Source organism: Sinohyriopsis cumingii, chromosome 10, assembly GCF_028554795.1.
Source record: "Sinohyriopsis cumingii isolate HCF-2022 chromosome 10, ASM2855479v2, whole genome shotgun sequence".
NCBI classification, from domain to species: domain Eukaryota; kingdom Metazoa; phylum Mollusca; class Bivalvia; order Unionida; family Unionidae; genus Sinohyriopsis; species Sinohyriopsis cumingii.
In genome coordinates, this window is record NC_142970.1 from 6108369 (window position 1) to 6128687 (window position 20319).

The 20319-nt window shown below is 33.7% G+C and overlaps 1 protein-coding gene across 1 annotated transcript; it reads right to left on the reverse strand.

Annotated features, from left to right (window-relative positions):
- Positions 1-3477: 3477 nt before the first annotated feature.
- Positions 3478-12114, reverse strand: LOC149789530 (uncharacterized). The gene is made up of 4 exons (XM_089973299.1): positions 11974-12114; positions 8055-8258; positions 5764-5865; positions 3478-5008 (listed from the first exon to the last, which is right to left on the reverse strand). The coding sequence occupies exons 1-4, from the start codon at positions 12031-12033 to the stop codon at positions 4889-4891; spliced, it is 486 nt and encodes a 161-aa protein (XP_089829425.1). The 5' UTR covers positions 12034-12114; the 3' UTR covers positions 3478-4888.
- Positions 12115-20319: the final 8205 nt, after the last annotated feature.

Below are 20319 nucleotides of genomic sequence, written 5' to 3' on the forward strand. Positions count from 1 at the left end.
CTCGGAAAGTATGCTCGGCTCTTTCTTCAAGCGAGGTGAAAGGTCGGACAAAGCTCTGTTAATCGTAACGCCCTGTTAGTCATGTTTCAAAATGTGACTATAGACCTTTTTCAGGAAGTCGATTTGGGTTTTTCCACTCCAATATTTAACGCATGCGCAGTCAACGTAGGGCAACTTTTGCGCGATTGTCATTAACATAGTGTGTGTTCGTGAAGAAAGTTTCAAACAAATTTGTAATGGTTCGACATATGTACACCTTTCACAGAAATAGTGTCTTTAAAAATCATTAGTGAATAATTCAGTAACCTGCCTAAAACAGAAATCAGATATGAGCACAAAAAGCATCAGACAGGACCAGAACATCGGACAGGACTTGTGGACCCTAGGATAAATTATCCAGAATGCCCCGATGAATCACAATTTGAAACAAGGGTGGACCCCTGACCGTTGTGGTCAGCCGGAATTTGTCCTACCCTGTCCGCGGTTCTGGATAAGACTTACAAAGTTTGAATGATCCATTTCTGAAAAGAAAGGGGTGGGTGGACAATTTTCCCATGTGACCAGAATTACAAATTGTACAAATCTACGTGTATTTAGATGACTCTTCAAGAATATAAACTCGCGAAAATATGCAGACGTACAAATCTCTTTGTTGCATATAATTAATTTCATGGTGGATGGATGCATACGGGTGAACACAACATTATCAATGCCAACATAATCAGATCCCAAGCCCAATCCGAGAAGGCACATTAGTTACACATAGCTGATAGTACTGAAGCAACTGGTCGTTACAGATGTATCGCATGATTAGTTAGCTCATCTTCATTGTCCAAGAAGTTAACAAACTAAGAAGAGAGAGAGAGAGAGAGAGAGAGTACATTCCTTAGCCAATCCAATGTATCATAAGCAGTTTTGGGGATTCACATTCATTCCCATTTAATTTATTAACTAAATGGCAAACCTTTGAGGAATCTCCTTAATATGTGACGTGCCGCCTTTTTGGTGTTCATTGTTTTTTTGCTAATTAGACAAGTTAACTTGTTTATTTTCAGATTATACATTACCATGCAGTCATATGGGGGTGGGGGGTAAGATGAGAGTCACGATGTAGTAACATAAAGCAGTAGATACTCATTTATTGTTAAAATACTTGATGTTAACGTACATTTCAGCTCTTATACTTGTTTACTCTGCATATTTTTGTTTACTACTATCAGCGGCGATCTAAAATGACAAATGTTCTCTTCATGTAAGAAGTGTAAGTCACTCGAGTTACCCTACGTCAAATGCGCATGATTGTACCTGATGTGGCTCTGGGATAGGTTTGGCCAGCTAAAAGTAGTATCTGAAAATGATCTATATTTGCTGTTGGAGCAGATACCTGTATGTTTTGGATTCGTATACGAAATTCAAGCCACGTGATAGGTAGTATTTAAGAACAAGCCTATAATACGATACCACCTTTGATCAGTTTTTGTCCGTTACGAAAAGGTGAGAACAGGTTTGAATGCCTCTTTTTATTGATGTAAGGCATTTAAATGCAAGTTTTCCATTTATAGCCACGAAAGAATATAAGCCAGAGTGAGCAGAAGGCATGTAAATAAAAACAGCACAGTGTAAACCACTGGCAAAGCGTTAACTTCCTGTAAAGCATTTTGCTCGAAATTTTATAATATATTGTCATTAAAAAACATGACTTACTAAGTAAAAAAAAATAAAATAAAAGGAAAATTATATCAAGAAAATATTACCTAGGCTAATTACCATACCAAAATTATGAAACTTGCACGAAAAAATATCCCCAAAACATATCTTAAATGGTTATGGCTTAGATAACTAAACGATTAGGAAACGGATACGGAACGTAGCGGAGACTAAAATAATTCTGACTATTATATTAAAAGTAAAGCTAAAATTTCGGAATTGGAGCGAAATTGATCAGAGACTAAAATCAAGCGGATATTTCATTTTTAAAAACTGACTAAACTAAAAACAATACAAAATGTCTGAAACTGGCACAATAATTTAGGAGAGGAATCGAATATATGGTCTCCACAAATGCACGAAAATTTCGAAACTTGCATCTAATTTAGAGAAGACTTAGAAAAATGCCTTACACGAACTATCCTACTAAAATGACAAAACTGTGAACTGACTATAGGGGGTTTCACGGTTAGCATCACCAGAGGGCATCTCGGTGCAACTCACTTCCGGATAGTTCTATCAATTAATATGGCAGAGGTAGATCAAGAAAATGTGACAAACCACTCACATTATGCAAGCAGGATTGATAGCTCACTATCTTAAAAAGAAATTATATCAATATTTGATCAATTGTTTGTACGTCTTTTATTTTTTCTCACTAACTTGCGCTGCTCTCAGCTTTCAAATAAATATCCTCTGCCCATTTCAGAACTTCATTATCTTTCCATTACTTCCTTATTCTCTAGTTTGTATTATTTGATTATGCGAAAGTATATCGCTACGTAAAGAGTTCTTGCAATTGATCTCGCTTGAAGAATCATGAAAATATGTTTGTTTTCTAGAGCTTCTATCATAGCAGTCAATGGAGGTTGAACGACAACGAGAAAAAAAATCGAACTTCTTAAGATTCTTTTATTATTTATTTAGACTGTTGCTTTTTTAATAATGTTCATTATATTTTTCATGAACAACTTGAGTTTTTTTCTTCTTCAAAATGCACAAGTGTCAACCACGCTTGAACAGATAGGCGCACGTACTGGTCTCTTTGATGATTAGTTTTAATTTATTTCCTTGAACGGTTGGAGATTTTAGAGTATACAATATGGAGAAATATCGATGTTAGAACACTATGCATGTATAGGACATTTGTGGCCATCACCTATCTGCCTATCTGTCTGTCTATCTGTATGTCTGTCTGTCTGTCTCATTTCATCTAGTGCATGGGTATATATATCCTCAAATGAATGTGTTCGCATACGTATATTACATAAACATACATATGGTTAAAAACGAGTATAAAATGATGCCAGGATAGAAAGGATGACTGATAGGTAAAGACAACAAATATGAATAATTTTGAGTATCCATTTTTTATTGACTTGTAGAGTATGTTCTTACAAGCAGTCTCGTTTTTTAAATCTTACTGTCTGCAATTTTACATCCGGTCAGGTGTATCAATATTGATTTAAAAGGCAAACCAAAGTAATATGATGGAATCTGTGAAATGATTGGATGTTTAAAACTTACATATTTGATGCAAGGAAAGTTGAACAGAATTAAACTAATTTAAGAAGGCTGTTCTAGATGAATTTGCTGGTGGCAATCAGAAATGTTGTCTAAAGACCCCAACAAATTTGAGAGTTATTACCTGTCAGCATAAGCAAAGAAAAATCATGCTGAAAGTTGTTGCATGTACCGTCTGATACTTGATGTTTCAGAAGTCAAAAAGAAAATGACAACAAAAAAAAACCAGAAAAAAACAACAAGACGTCATTGGCATGCTATTTAATCTGAATATTGTACGATATTTACACCCAAATATAAATAACATTTCCGTATGCATTAATTACACTCCTTTATCGTTATGATATCCAATGTAATTATTGCTTTGTTAAGTTCCTCTGAATACATTAAAATACTGTGTTCCATTTAAACAACCCCCCCCCCCCCCAACTTTTCTGGTCTAAAATATTCAGCATTACAAATCAGTTGACTTATCGAATTCGTGTTATAATTTTTTTTATCGAACTTGTGTTATAACTTTCTTAACTCGAGTTATAAACGAACTATTAGCCTTGCGAAAGTAATTGAGAAAGAAGGATATATCAACATATGAAAAATGCAAATTGTTGAGATTGTTTTTCGTCAAAGATACATAGCCAAAATATGTGCAATAAATGTTTAAAATCGGAGAGCAAAGTGAAATGTTTCTACAAATGTATTTGAAAATATGGACAATCAATCTATGTTATCAGGTATGGACAGTGTATTTAATTTGTTTATTTTATATCATTTAAGTATGGAAAGTTAATATTATTTAATTATCTGATTTAATGTCGATAATTATTATCCTAGTAAGATCAAAAGATGTTAGTCATATATAATTTATTCATTGATTTAACCATGATGATCTGTAGAACGGTGAACTATCCGGAGCTAAGGGAGGTAATTTTATGCGCAGGGTACAGAGCAGTGGGGAGGTGAATATATATATATATATATATATATATATATATATATATATATATATATATATATATATATATATATATATATATATATATATATATATATATATATATATTCACAATGCATCATTACTTAATCCAATTGCCAGACAGATGTCAAAAGTAATGCAGTCCAGTCTGGTAATGGATGGCTGAATGGATACAATCAAGCACCATGAAAGTCTTGCTACAACAAATATAAGCCCAAAGCTAAATAACTATATAATTTTCGTATAATTTTATTTCATAGAATCATATAACATATTCAACATAAACAGTTGTTTTGTCGATAATGAAATCGCATATTTGGTACCGAATTTGTGTGTAAGTGGATAAATGGACCAGTCTAAATCGTCTGTAGTCGACCAATTGGTTAGTGTACTCTCACGTGTCTGTTTTCAATATCATTCTACAGTACATTTCCGAAACGGGGGATGGGGGACGAATCGCATATTTCTTTATCTTCGTCGTTAATTAAAAGTACAGCTAAGCGTTGGAATCGGCATTTAAGTTTTTACATGCCTTAATTTGCCTGTGCGTGCACGAACGTATGCATTTCTCAATATATATGTATATATGAATGGATGTACAGAAACATTTTGAGTTCAAAGAATAGATATCTCATAGAAATTGTCTATCAAAAGACTAATTCATTTGTTTGAGAACTGTATCATTTAAGCGAAGGTGTAGTAATGCAAGATTCCTTTTCCACAGAGTTGCTGAATATGATGGTCCAAAGAAAATATATGCACCTCCCTTTTGGCAGACGTTGCGATCATGAGCATGAGCTTGGCCTGAATAAAACAATGACAATTATATATATATATATATATATATATATATATATATATATATATATATATATATATATATATATATATATATACACACACACACTCACACCAAACAAAACAAAAAGTCCTATCCCTGGGTTCTATAGAAGAATGCTTGATACTAGTAGGTATAATTTATATTTAATACAAATAATACTATCATACAGGTTAGTTAAATATTTAATTCGTACTCTACGGAGATTCGAACCAAGGTCTGCCCATATTCCCCAACGACTAAGCACAAATCACCAAAATATGATGTAACTCAATCGGTGTTTATGCACTCGTGCGTAGCAGACACACTTGCATGACGACCTAGTAATTGATTCTCATGTATCTACACAGTCATTCCGGATTCCTATGAAAGCAATCAAGGTATATATACTTAATTATAGAGAATTATAAATATACACCAGACAGAACGGAAAGTGCTATCCCTGGATTCCTATAGAAGAATGCTTGGTACTAGTTGGAATAATTACTATTTTAATACAAATAATACTATCATACAGGCTAAGGTATATAGCCAAAAAATGTGCAATAAATGTTTAAAATAGGAGAGCAGTTCGAATCTAAATAGTGGAAATGTTTCGTGCCAAGAAAAATATAGATTCAAGATCCCCAACCACCACCATCACCACTGCCAAAAACTAGAACAGTCCTTTTTTTTTATAGGTCTGTGTCGCTGGTAAAAAGAAAGAAGACATTAATGGTACCTCCAAGAACATCATTGTTGCGTCAGTGTGAACTTGTGTTCTTTCCTGCTCACTCAGCGTAAAGATGTAACAGATATGGTTGTTGAGGATGATCATCTTATGCTGAAAGGAAGAACATTTATTTTTAGTCCATGACATCACATGTGTTCACATTAGTGTTTACACTCCATAGGCATGACGGGTAGATTTTGCTTGTATGAACGTACCCCCTACTCCCTCAAACCATCGACGCACCCACCCACAAAACAGTTAATGAAATCTTTTTAAAATTTAATTTGGAAAGAAATATACATCTAAATGGCGAACTTACTGTTAAAGTCGTACATATTAATGCCGTGCTAGCACAAGGTCATGCGATATAGAATTTGTTCCAAATGAGTGACACAGTACCAAGAAATTCCGCCATCCCTTGGAAATGGAAATATAAAAAATGAAGAGTATATGGAGAAAGGATCATAAGGTCAAGTTTTATGTCAGCAGTCAGTTTATTTTTAAGACACCATCTTTGTTCTAATATGCCTACACATTTTTAACCAGATATAATTATTTATTTTATTTAAATCAAACCAAGAATTTTTTTCTTTTTCCCCATTTTGGAGTCCGAATAGTTATGACCATACGCATTTAATCACATGAAAAAAAATTACAGATTGTATTCGGTTCATTTTAGTAGCTAATTAATTTTGACGTTGGTTCGGATGCCTCGGGCATTACCCCTTTCTATTACATGACGTCAAGAATTATTTTGAAGTCGTGGAGTGATATTGTATTTCCTTTTTGAAAATGTAAAAGAGCTTGAATAAATTAAGGTTATGTTAATGACGTCATGTCACAAGTGCGGTTTTATAAGTCCATTTATATTTCATCCGTTGGCAAATCCCACAAAGAGTTCACCATGCCTTGAATAAATATACCCAACATTGCTCTGTAACAATCTTAAAATTCTGCTGCGGAAAGAAAAATGCAACTTGAATGGTATTAAGATGAAATCGATAGTTTCAATAATTGTAGTATTCATTCCTTAAAATGATTAATCAAAACCGAATTTCTTTATATTGCCTTCCATGTGTTATTCCGAGCAATGCCGGAGTCAGTCTATATGGAGTAATACTCTGAATTTTTAACACCTGTAGTATTGCGCCACGACGTCACATAACATGTCAAAATAACGGACGCCTAAAAACGTCAGTGGAAGTTTAGCACGATACAGATTTGTTATAAATCTCTTTTATCGGAGAAATATGACGAAATATGGTTATATAGGTAACACAAAAGTAAATTTGTTTCATTTCATGGCACACACCCCGCCAGAAAAACAAAATAAAAATCCCCGAAACAAACAGGAAAAAAGACGGAAAAAAGGAAAAACAATAACAAAATATACCTGTAACATATTATAAGTCTTTTGACATTTAATAACCAGGGCTCATAAAATATAGGAATTCAACGGTTTCATAAATTTCGAATCAAATGAGAAGTTGCGCCAGATCTCCAACAACAATTTTGTAAGATTTTTCTGTGACATGTTAATAATTGCAATTGTATCAGCTGGTATATATAACGAACATTTCCATTGGTCAGAACGTAACCATGTAATCAGGCCGAGCTGCCTTTATCAACTACACCGAGAACTATTTTACACTATCTTCTATAAATAGAGGTCACGTACCAAAAAAATAATGCAAACCCTGAAACCGAAGGCATACACACTGCATGCCTTTAAAACGAAACAAAAATGATGGGTTTATGTTTTATTTTCAAAATTGAACAAAATGATATTGGCATAATCAAATAACAATGTTATTATTATTATTATTATTATTATTATTATTATTATTATTAAAGAAATAATAAAATTTTAAAGAATTACAATTATGAGAGTTTAATATGGGTTTTGTTCTGATTATATTGTGGTATAAACTGTCAGTTGCTGACTCACACAGCTTACATAACGCCTTTCGGGCGTTATTTGATGTGTGATTCGGCAACTGACAGTTCATACCAGGATAAACTCAGCACAAAAAGAATACTCTTCGGTGTATGCTACGGGAATGTGTATTTATTCGTTTTTCTAATCGTATGTATGTATGTATGTATGAATCGAGGACTTATGTCTGCCTGCTTTAGTTCGTATTCCTGCCTTTAGCGATGAAAATGTGTGTCGATATATTTGGATGTTATTCTGTATATATATATATATATATATATATATATATATATATATATATATATATATATATATGTATATGAGAAAGAGAGAGAGAGAGAGAGAGAGAGAGAGAGGTATATACCGTGGTGTAGTCATAGTGGAAGACAAACTGGTTATGTACACCTGCTCCGTGAGTGGTGTGCGGTGCAAGTGTGCTATGCCACGGATGCGTGGTATGTAGTGCATGCGTGGCGTGCGCATGCGTCGGATGCGGTGTATGCGTGGTATGGGACACATGCGTCGGATGCGGTGTATGCGTAGTAAGCGGCGCAGTCTTTGTGGTTTCCTAGAAGAAGAAATGAATTTCGACACATCCAACTTAAAACTTGGATCTCAATGAAAATCCTGAGAGAACAGACGCAGAAAATGATAGAGAGCGGCACTCATGGTCAAGCCATGCCTTGTTGCCTTTCCTATGATGGCTATTTAAGTTGATCTATAGAATTGCTCTTCGGATTCCAGAAGCAAGAATCACTTTCAAACGTATGTGACATAATTTATTGGTTAGTATGGGACTTAGGCTGAAAAGAGGATGCAAGTATGACTTTACTTTTGCTATTTGTAAAATGATATATATGGTTGTTTTTTTTTAAAAGTCGACTGATTGCTTATTTTCATAACATTAAATATTAACTATCGGCTCTATTGCAACAACTTCTAACTATGCTTGAATTATCTATTTTCCTGACCTATTCAAGATTTGGTAATCTATACACATTTCAAGTGCATTCTTTGAATGGTTTTGGAAGCAACATGGAAAAACAAGAGCCGATGTTGAGTTTTTGATGATTGTAAAGGTTAGTGAGTGAAAGGACTCGTACATTGCGAATAAAGGTAAGGCAAATCTGCGCAAGGGAAATAACTCCTGAGTGAGGAAGATTTTTATTTACTTTTTGCATGTTACGACCCTAACTAATTTCGCGACTATTCAGTTATTTTTTTGTTTTAAAACGAGACAATTGGTAATTAGTACATGGGGTAATGAGATTACTTTGTGCATAAAAGTACGTACGTCAGTTGTTATGTAATATTTGATTTAATTTATATCTGATTTATTGTTTGTAAATTTAAAATCATTTTACTTTTTTAAATTTCATTATGTCAAAATAATGTAGTTCTGTGTACTATGAATTCATACTTTATCCAGAAAATAGTTTGATCTTGACTATTCATTTTTGTAAACATAGGGCTGACCTGGTTCTCGGCCTTAATTCAAAATTAGTAACAGCCACGTGAACAAGTTATTTTTAATTTATGTTTATTGTGGGAATACTAAGGCTGAGATCGAGGCTGTGTTGGATACGTGATGCATGGCATGTAAATAGTTTCTGGTGAAGTAAACAAGTTTTATTCTCGGAATAATATGATTGGTTCTTATCAAGGACATGCAGGGGCTACGTGCTTTTTTTTTTAAATATGTAAACATGATCACGTGACCCTTATCCGGGAATAAGTTTTGCGTAAACTTCATGTTTTAAACCATAGTTTTAGAGTAATAATCACAGCTGGGCTTCTAAACACTGAGACGTAAAGGCGTTTCTTTTGTTGTGTCACTTTGGGAATTACATTTTAATGTTTATTTGAAATATTTGGATTCTAAAAGGATTAATTCGTTTCTCTGGAAATATTTTGAGTGCTCATACATAATTCTTGAATAAAGAGATTTCTTAAATATTTTATTCGGATTTCGAACACTGGATTACTTTATGTGTTTCTACAAGGAAATGTAGACCACAAAACAATACAGGATACAACATATGTCATCGGCTTCCATCTTGCATTCGGGACTCGAACTTGATTTCATTAGAACATTTCAGTGTTAGGACTTTAATTCGTGGATTATTCTTGGATTATTTTTTGATTTGATTCGTAAAACCGTAAGTTCTGATTTTTTTTCTCCCATTTTTACGGTATTTTTCAAGGGATAAAAGTATTTGTTACATTTTTCAAAGCTTGTTACTTTCATTCTTTCTTGTGTTACTGTTTATTCGAGCCTTAACAGGTACACAGTATCTTGGTCTACATTAATGCACAATTGTAGAAATATATTCATAAAAAATATAGACTGGCATCCATCCTTGTTTCGTGACTTTCTAAAAGGAAAACAAAGTCAAGGTATCAATCTGCATAAAAAGGTCTAACTATTTGTTATTTATTTTGTGCAGAGACTAATAAAGCACTTCAAAAAATGAAAGAACATATGGTATAATTTACATTATAATTGCAAAAGCTGGGGTTTGGTGTTGAACGAAGAAAAACAAATCGAACGTTATTGCTTTTTGGAAAGGGTACACTTTTGTAAGAGCTAATGAAATATTTTTAAATACGACAGTTATGTATTTGAAATTGTCTATCGTTTTAACTATAGGAGACTGATTGTTTATATATAATGGGAGATTTTGTTTTTATTGGAAGATTTATAAGCGAAAGGTTAGAAAGCACTAAATTTATTGCTTAAGAAAGTGAGAGATGTGACATGAAGAACTGATATATCTATGTGGCTGTTTAATACGCACGGTCTGCTCTGTTTTTGATTATGTTACAGAATTATGTGACCTTTTATAAACGACTGACCATATAAAGAATGCATACATAGCTGTAGGAATTTCATAAAGAAGTGACCTGTTCATTAATATATACATATTTAGACTGTATCGAGAATATATACATATTTAGACTGTATCAAGAATATATACATATTTAGACTATCAATAATATATACATATTTAGACTGTATCAAGAATATATACATATTTAGACTGTATCAAGAATATATACATATTTAGACTGTATCAAGAATATATACATATTTAGACTGTATCAAGAATATTTACATATTTAAACAACAATTGTGTTTGACACAAAGTTCATCTAAAATGGCGACTTGTCAAGAAAAATATTGAATATCATTACAACAATGCCGACATGTAAGAATAAATGAATTATAGTTCATTCCGCACAGTATCAGGAATGATTTTCATGCATGCTGCTCAGTAAATATTCAAGCTAGCGCCATTCAAGTTACTAATGCGCTTGCACACGAAATATTTCAACGACGTTCCAGTCAACAGAGGCGTAACATATTTTATTAAAAACATGATAAAATAAGGTGGTCTGATTACAGTAGATATTTTTGTGCCACCATGACCTATGGAATAGTTGATTTATTTGGGTAGGCGTTCATAGTTCATATTCGGCTATACTCAGCCATAATGTAGTCGCCTCCCTTTGCTTTCTTCACAGTATCCAAAATGTACTCTTCTAGAACTCAAGACGAACATGGCGAATTACATGTACACAGATCGGTCTTTTTCAGCATGTACCGAATATAAGGAATTGCACTGTGTCTCAATAAGAAATATTTTTAAATCATGCTAAATATTCTTCAGTCATTCGTGCACGAAACGAATTAGCTGAATTGAGCTTCATTTCGAGACGCTACGTGAAAATTCAATATGAAACAGATCGTTAGCAATGCTGTACGGAACGAACTATAGAAATTGTTATTCTGTAATAGTGAAACATTTAAATAATCACAATTTTAAAAAATTCCATTTTTTAGTGGTGTGAAAAATATATCGAATCATCTCCTTTTATTTTCAGCTGTATTCCAATATTTGAGCAAGGAATTAATGGTATTTGTTAAAAATGCTGGTGAAAGGTGACACGATCCCGAAAATTTCGAAAAGTTATTATATACAGCTCAGTTATCTGCCCCTTTTTGATACATTCAAAATGGTTTACCATAGAACCAAACAGGCGCAATGCAATTTGTATGCACGAAAAAAACATCGAATTCGGAAAATAAATTGGTTTTCTCTAACCATTTAACAAATCGAAAGTGATTCAGTTTGATGTAGATATGGTCTCGCAGAAAACATGCAATATATCTCCTTCACTATGAACAACACCGCAACCAACGTCTTGAGATTTTCTATACCCTGAGACCATTTAAAAATAATTCCGAAGAAACCACCAATTAGTATATTGGTCCTACTTACTTGATAGGACAGACCGATGAGGACAGCGAAGATGAAAATTCTCGTCATTTTGAAGATCATAGAAAGTCTGGAATGCCAGACTTGAGAACTGGCATTGTTGTTATCGTCTTCCTTATCTTCACCTAGATAGACATGACACGACAAAGTATCACGACTTGAACTGAACTACTATCAGAACTCCGCATCAAGTTTATTTCGGTTTCAAAAATACACATTAAATAGATTTCATATTGTTTTTGTCCCCTCAGTTGTGACAATCTCAGAAAGGTTACCCTCTGGCGACCCCGTCACTAGCCAGGTTTCTGACCAGTCTTTGTTCAGTAGACTGAATGTGATGAACGTCATTTTTAATTACAGAGTAAGTTACGGCTTTTACTCGAATTGTACTTACTCGAAGCTTTTTACTCGAATTTTTTGGCTAGCATTTCATTCATTAGGATAGAGTCACGTCCTAGTGGAAACTCAGATTTGGTTGTTTGGGATATACGGCATATATTCGCGTACCAGCCGGATCTAATTGCAAACAGCCTAAATCAGGAATCCGCCACATGATACGCTGAATGACCAGGGATGATGGGTTAATAACAGGAATTCTCGTCAGAATAAATAATTTTGACCCTGTTCTGTCGGAATATTATTTGGCGGCAGATCAAGTTCAATATTGTATGCAGTTTAACCAGACTTGTGCGAAAGTATATACTTAATTTGATATATATATATATATATATATATATATATATATATATATATATATATATATATATATATATATATATATATATCGAATACACTGAATTTACAACCTATATTATATGCTCATTCTAGGAACTGAAGCGATGATCCAAGATATAGTTTGCACAATACGTATGTGTGACGTCATAGGAACCCCAAAGGGTATCTTTTACTACAGCCTGATATTGTCATAACGTGGTTCATCTAATGCTTCCTCTGTATCACTGATTGGCACGTGTTTGCATTTTGAAAAGAATTATGTGTTTTACCTGCGATTTGTTATAAATAGTTCTACTTTATCACTTTTACAATTGTTTTTTTTTATCCTTGCGCTTATTTAGTTTCAGTAAACTGAGGTACATGATTTGTTAGTAAAGTGACAATAAACTGAAGCACAAAATATTATACTTTATCTACATCATAATAATTGCCATATAAATCATTTTGAGAAACTGCATTGGAAGCGGTTTTGTGGCCCTATATTAGTTTTGGACTAATTCATACGAATGATTCATTCTAAGTTAGAAATATTTAATGAGTAAAATCGAGTTTCAGTTAGTCAAAGAGAATACAAATAGTGACACACTTCTACGCATTTTTTCAATGGTTGATCATGAATTACATTATCGGTACTTATTACTTTCTTTACACATTTTCAATTCTACCCCAGTCCCCAGAAGTAGATGTCATTAAAACTTACATCTCATTTGAAAAATATAATGAAACGAATAATTATACTGTGTGGAATGTAAAGTAATTAGATAGATAAGAAGGGTGATAACGATCAACACGTGTTTACTAGAATGAATCAGTATTTAATTTGTGAAATATTGGCATTTGTTCAACACCGTTTGCAGTCTTGATGTTCTATCCGTTTAAATATTTAACTACACAAAACATTATAATTTGAAAACGTCATCAGCTGATTATATGAAATGATACTCTTCTATTAAAAACCAATGAAAAACGAAGTTTCTATTTCTTGAATTTAAATGTATCAATAAGACACTCGATCTCGACTGAAAATGACTTTTTCACTTCTGAGATTTACTGTTTTGCAGCATCATTGCTTTCCATTAGGAACCCGAGAAAACCACCTGGGACTAACCATCGATCCTCGGGAAACTGCTTGCAAGCTTTCTCGCATACCCACGTTGTCTGAGCCCAAGACATGGATCCATGCGTGCAGAGATGAGATGTCAGGAATTCCTAATATAATATTATATTCCAAATGCATTCCTATAGCCTTGACTGTCCTAAGACACCACAATGACTCAATAAAGAATGTTTCTGAATTAGTTTTAAATAATTCTAAAATAATGTGTTAATCCAAAGTCATTGAGTACTTACTAGTTCCAATGAATAATTTAAATAAATACATCCTCACGAATTATATCCAAGAATAACGTAAAACTCTGATCACATAAGATATAAAATAGGAAAGACATATTTATTTACTGAGTCTTTATGAATGCATATCTTCACTTGACCTAGAACGTAATGTGAAGTTTTCCGACGGAAATCCTAGTCTAAATGAAATAAGACTGACCTTGAACTATTAGAACGTAAACAAGATTGTTCCTAGAACGTTGTGAACTAAAACACTGTCAACATGTTATTTACAACTTTCAATCATGAATAATATTTTGCAATGTAACATTATCTTAAAGCACAATCAACAATCATGGACAAAAATTAAGCACAACATATAGATAGACACACTTAATCATTATTGCAGTTTTAACGGAGTCCAGAACTCTTTAGCACCGAAGTTGTTATTTAATGGAACTATAATTTGCCTCCCTCCAGCCGTCAGTCCATCCTTTATTGTCTAATACCTTACTTCGCACGGGGTGGGATGGGGTGGGGGGCTATTTTATAGACACACACTCATAGATCTTTTCGTCTGTAATCACGATAACGGCTGAACTGTGGGATATATTTTGATAGTATGTGATACTCGTAATCCAAAGGTTATTAGTTCAATACAGGTCAGCCACAGTAAGCTGCTTCGGCGTGTTCTTGGAAACAGAAACGATTCCACGGCGTGTTCTTGGAAACAAAAACGATTCCACGGCGTGTTCTTGGAAACAAAAACGATTCCACGGCGTGTTCTTGGAAACAAAAACGATTCCACGGCGTTGTTCTTGGAAACAAAAACGATTCCACGGCGTTGTTCTTGGAAACAAAAACGATTCCACGGCGTTGTTCTTGGAAACAAAAACGATTCCACGGCGTGTTCTTGGAAACAAAAACGATTCCACGGCGTGTTCTGGGAAACAAAAACGATTCCCTTCGGCAGCATGATACAGGCCTAGACTTGAATTCGTAATAAAATTTCGAAAGGGGAAGTTATATTAAGAGTATGGCTCGGACAAGACAATGCTAAAATCCTCAAACTGATGCGGAATTAAACGGAGACCAAAAGAAAACCAGTGGAAGATTATTGATAGCATGGAAAGGAAGTTGTTGAGACAACAAAAATGTTATGTCGTCTTCGAAAAAAATATGTCCTAGGCTAAATGTTATACTAAAATTGTGATACCAACACGTAATTTAACGGATACCAAAAATCGTACGATTTTATTTAAACGGTACCCGTAAAATCTCGAAAGCGACCTGAAATTTAACAGTGAATAAAAGAAATTCAGATGTATTACAAAGGCAGAGATTAAAACTCATGCAAAAATTCGAAACTGACACGGAATTTAGCTGAGTGAAAATTCGCTACATTAATACTAAATTACGGCACGTACTCTATTAACTTGAAGAAACTAACAATGACGTTAGTAGAGACAACCACCGAAATACTATTCTAAAAATCTTACCAAAACTCACAAACTGACATTGAATTCAGCAAAGAATAATATAATCGGAATATTATATAAGGAAAAATGACAAAAAAAAAAAAAATAAAAAAAAAATGACGAAAGTGGCGCAAAAATTATCGAGACAAAAAATACCCTTGAACTATTTATTAAATTGCTGAGGCTAGGGTAACCATAACGTTACATAACTGATACGGAAAGTTCTATATTTAATTTATTTTTTACCAAATTAATTCCTTTTGAAACATTGACGTATGCATACTTGAATTCCTTTCGCAATTAAGCTCATAAACAGAAATAAAGATGAAAAAATGGCAATTATTTCGGAACATTTTAAAAATTATTATTATTATTTATATAATTATTATTGTAATTGTTAGTATTATTATTATTACAATAATAATAATAATAATAATAATAATAATAATTATTATTGTTATTATTATTATTATTATTATTAAGATTGCTATTATTATAATTATTTTATTATTATTTACATTATTATTTTATTAACATCATTATAATTATGACTATTATTATTATCATTATTATTTTTATATTATGACTATTATGACCATTATTATTATTATTATTATTATTATTATTATTAGCAGTAGTATGTTACGACTTTGATTCTTAAAATATGCAACAAAAATGAGTAAAATCAACAAGTTTAGTAAAAGCAACAACTTTTTTCTGTAAGCTATGGAGTGAAAATTTAAAGGACAATATTTTGAATGAAATCCCATATAATCTTAAATGTACTGTCACAAGTTCAATATAATATTATGTTCCGAATGAATTCCTATACTCTTGACTGTCCTAAGGCACCACAATGACTCAATAAAGAACATTTTTGAATGAGTTTTTAATAATTCTAAAATAATGTGTTAATCCAAAGTCATTGAGTACTTACTAGTTCCAATGAATAATTTAAATAAATACATCTTCACAAATTATATCCGAGAATAACGTAAAACTCTAATCTCATAAGATATAAAATAGGAATGAAATATTTATTTACCGAGTCTTTATGTATGCATATTTTCACTTGACCTAGAACGTAATGTGAAGTTTTCCGACGGAAATCCGAGTCTAAATGAAATAAGACTGACCTTGAACTATTAGAACGTAAACAAGCTTGTTCCTAGAACGTTGTGAACTAAAACACTATGTCAACATGTTATTTACAACTTTCCAACATGAATAATATTTTGCAATGTAACATTATCTTAAAGCACAATCAACAATCATGGACACAAATTAAGCACAAAAGATAGATAGATACACTCAATCATTATTGCAGTTTTTAGCGGAATCCAAACTCTTTAGCACCGAAGCTGTTATTTTCTGGAACTATAATTTTTCTCCCTCTATCCGTCAGTCCAACATCATTGTATAATACCTTACTTCGCGGGGGGGGGGGGGGCAATTTTACACACACACACCTTTTTCGGTAATCACGATAACGACCGAACTTTGGAATATGTTCTGATATTATGTGATCCTCGTAATCCAAAGGTTATATGTTCAATACCGGCTTAGGTCAGCCAAGGTCAGCTGCCTCGGCGTGTTCTTGGAAACAAAAACGATTCCATTGGGCTGCATGATACAGACAATAATATGTTGAAATAACCGTTAAACTCCTGCGATAATAATTATTCTTTAACAGGTTTATTGTTGCTTTTTTTCTCTCCAATATTTTGTCTGTGGTTGTTATTTTGTGGTAGAGTTATGGCCTTTATGCATTAAGTTTCATGATGGTTTTCATCTCAGCATTTTTACCTAACACCATCATACAGTAACAGTCATAGTTTCAATCGTGTAGTGTGTATGTATGCTACGACGGTGACGTTTGAAGTTTAGAAGCGATGTTGACAACGTGATTTTTCTTACTGTCAGGCCGTCAATTTATTATTGCCCTCGTGATGTTCCTTAATATCGTATTATTTATTGTATTTCCTTTCCCTTCAATGGCATTTTGTCTCGGGGGTGGGGGGTGCGGTGGGGTAGTTGAGTGATATTTTAACTTTTTTCTTCAGCCAGACGGATGTAGAAAAAAAAACTGAATATTTTTCTAACTCCCACCTGGACAAATATTCCTGTCAACAGTTGTCACAATTTGTGTTTGGTAAGAGGTCAACAAGAATAACAGGCAAGCAAACAAGCATTAGGTTTCAAAACCGTGAAGGTTTCGCGATGTTTAATATATTGCTGAGAAAAGAAAGTTCGAAAGAATAAGAAAAGGAATAAATTGGGCCTGATAAAGGTCAGGTTATCCAATTGTAGGCATGAATATAGTTCCAATTGTTGACCAACTGTGGAATTTTGTGCTTGAATAAATTTAATGGTGTTGTATCAGAAGCACGAGGAAGTGATTTACATTTTCAACTCATACTGTATAGAACTGAAATTGGTGCATACTCAGGTCAGACAGGTTTGTGCAATCGCACGTTCCCTCCTTTGCAAGTGTTGAATTTGCATGTGTTACAAACTGGTCACATATATATGCACGGGGGCCCCTAGTGGCCGAGTGGTCTAAAGCGCACTCCGTTACGGACCACTGCCATCTCACCTCTGTCTGCGTTGGTTCGAGTCTCGGATTCAGCCAGTGTGGGTATGTGAGAAAGCTTGCCAGTAGCTTCTCGTGGGTCGGTGGTTCTTTCTGGGGTTTTTCCGGGTTCTTCCTCCACCATTAATACTGGCCGCCATGTATAGCCTATCGTGTGCTGAAAAATGGCGTTAAACCCTACAACAACAACAACTACTACTACTACTACTACATATATATATATATATATATATATATATATATATATATATATATATATATATATGCACGCATGCATTGAATCCATTTTGGTGCTTGCAAACACTACAGCTGCAACAATTTAATATTGCACCTATCTGCAACACACACATTAGCCAATAGAAACTGCTGTTACAACCATTAGTCAGTAGAAACCTGGATACCACACAAAAAGCTAATATGAAATATTAACTTAGCTTTGCACCTTACTGTAGTTTATCACTTCGGTAAGTTAAGTGCAGTTTTTGATAAGGATTAATGCTGCATTTGCTTAATTATGTTTGAAATGCCTTTGACCTTTGACGTATTCTTAATAAATTTCAGCTTGAAGTTCAATAAAGCTTGAAAAGTTAAATCCGTCATCAATCGATACAATGCATTGACAGTATTTTCTTGTAAGTAAAACACTCTGAAATCTTCGTTTGCCATTAAACATCTATCTAGCAATAACAACAACTATTACTGACATATCAGACATAGTGCCATATTGAAATGAATGTAAATAAGCAAAAATAAACAAAAGTTAAAGAATAATCTACAAAATAAAAGTTACTTCGGGGTAAATCATACACCATTAAAAAAACGTACAGAGGATTTTTTGTTGTTGTTGTAGGGTTTAACGCCATTTTTCAGCACAAGATAGGCTATACATGGCGGCCAGTATTAATGGTGGAGGAAGAACCCGGAAAAACCCCGGAAAGAACCACCGACCCACGAGAAGCTACTGGCAAGCTTTCTCACATAACCACATTAGCCGAATCCGAGACTCGAACCGACGCAGACGAAGGTGAGATGGCAGTGATCCGTAACGGTGAGCGCTTTAGACCACTCGGACGCACAGAGGAGCTGGACGCCGCAATAAACTTACTCGTTGAATGAGTAAAGTAGTCTTACATATTCTTAAATAAATTTAGGTACGTTGATTAAAAGCTGTTTTAATATTATGCTGGTTGTATCGATAGAAACCCTGAAATCATAGTTTTATATACATTTTGAAACTAACCGCAGGACTCGTGATGTTTCACCCTCCTGTAAATGGAAATAACTCATGATAAATTGTTTATAAGAGCAAGAATAGTTTATTAAATGAGGCATTCGTATTCGGCCGAATAGTATGGTGCAGCCGAATACGAATAGTACATTTAGGTCTACCTTTATGACGAGCAGGCTCATTGCAAGCAGAAAAGAGCACCTCAATTTGTATCGATGACCAATTGAACAAATTTCTGAATGAGCCTTGTATCCGGAGGGATATTGATCCAGTGTCGTGGCGGAAGACCAATGCTGACAGGTTTCCTTTACTCCGTTCTTGTGCCAAACGTTGTCTAGCAGCGCCTCTAACAAGCGTGAACTTTTATGCCGTGTTGCCGGCAACACCTTGTCAGACGACAGATGTTGCCTACTGGCAGACATTGTCGATCGACTCTTTTTTTTTTAAAGCTAATGCATTTTACATGCGGCAGTAACTGTTGGACTGCTTTTAAAAATTTGAATCTTGCCATTCTTAAGTTAACGTATAAAGCATTAATAAGACGTGTAACCGTAGCACTTTTATATTTTGGTAATGCATTAGTTACTTTGAACCTTCACGTGTTTGTTGTTAGTTACTTTATAATTAATTAAAATGTTATTAGACCTGCTGAAACAATTTATTTTATTTTGGAGCATTCAGTCACTATTCGTATTCATTCGTATTCGGCCGAATAGTAAAAACCAATGTTGGGTACAGACTTAGTAATGCCACGTTTTTAATACCATACTAACGTAGATTTATGAAACGTTTGGTCGTAAATTAAAAGGGATAGCTTAACATTTGAATCGGGATTTACATTTTTTTTTCAAGTAATATTATATGACCTTTATCAATATATGCACGCTTTGATCAATATGTGCGTATGTATTATCGAAAAATATGTATCTACGGATGGAGGTACCAATAACTTCCAATATAAAGAATAGATGTATCATACATAGGTG

What these genes read in the sequence shown, in the direction of transcription:
- LOC149789530 (XM_089973299.1), bottom strand. Translation starts at nt 12,033, where the DNA reads ATGATCTTCAAAATGACGAGAATTTTCATCTTCGCTGTCCTCATCGGT. An exon ending in TCATCGGTCTGTCCTATCAA is followed by an intron (nt 8,259 to 11,973) that starts GTAAGTAGGACC and finishes TTCTTCTTCTAG; the next exon opens with GAAACCACAAAGACTGCGCC. An exon ending in CAACAATGATGTTCTTGGAG is followed by an intron (nt 5,009 to 5,763) that starts GTACCATTAATG and finishes TGTTTTATTCAG; the next exon opens with GCCAAGCTCATGCTCATGAT.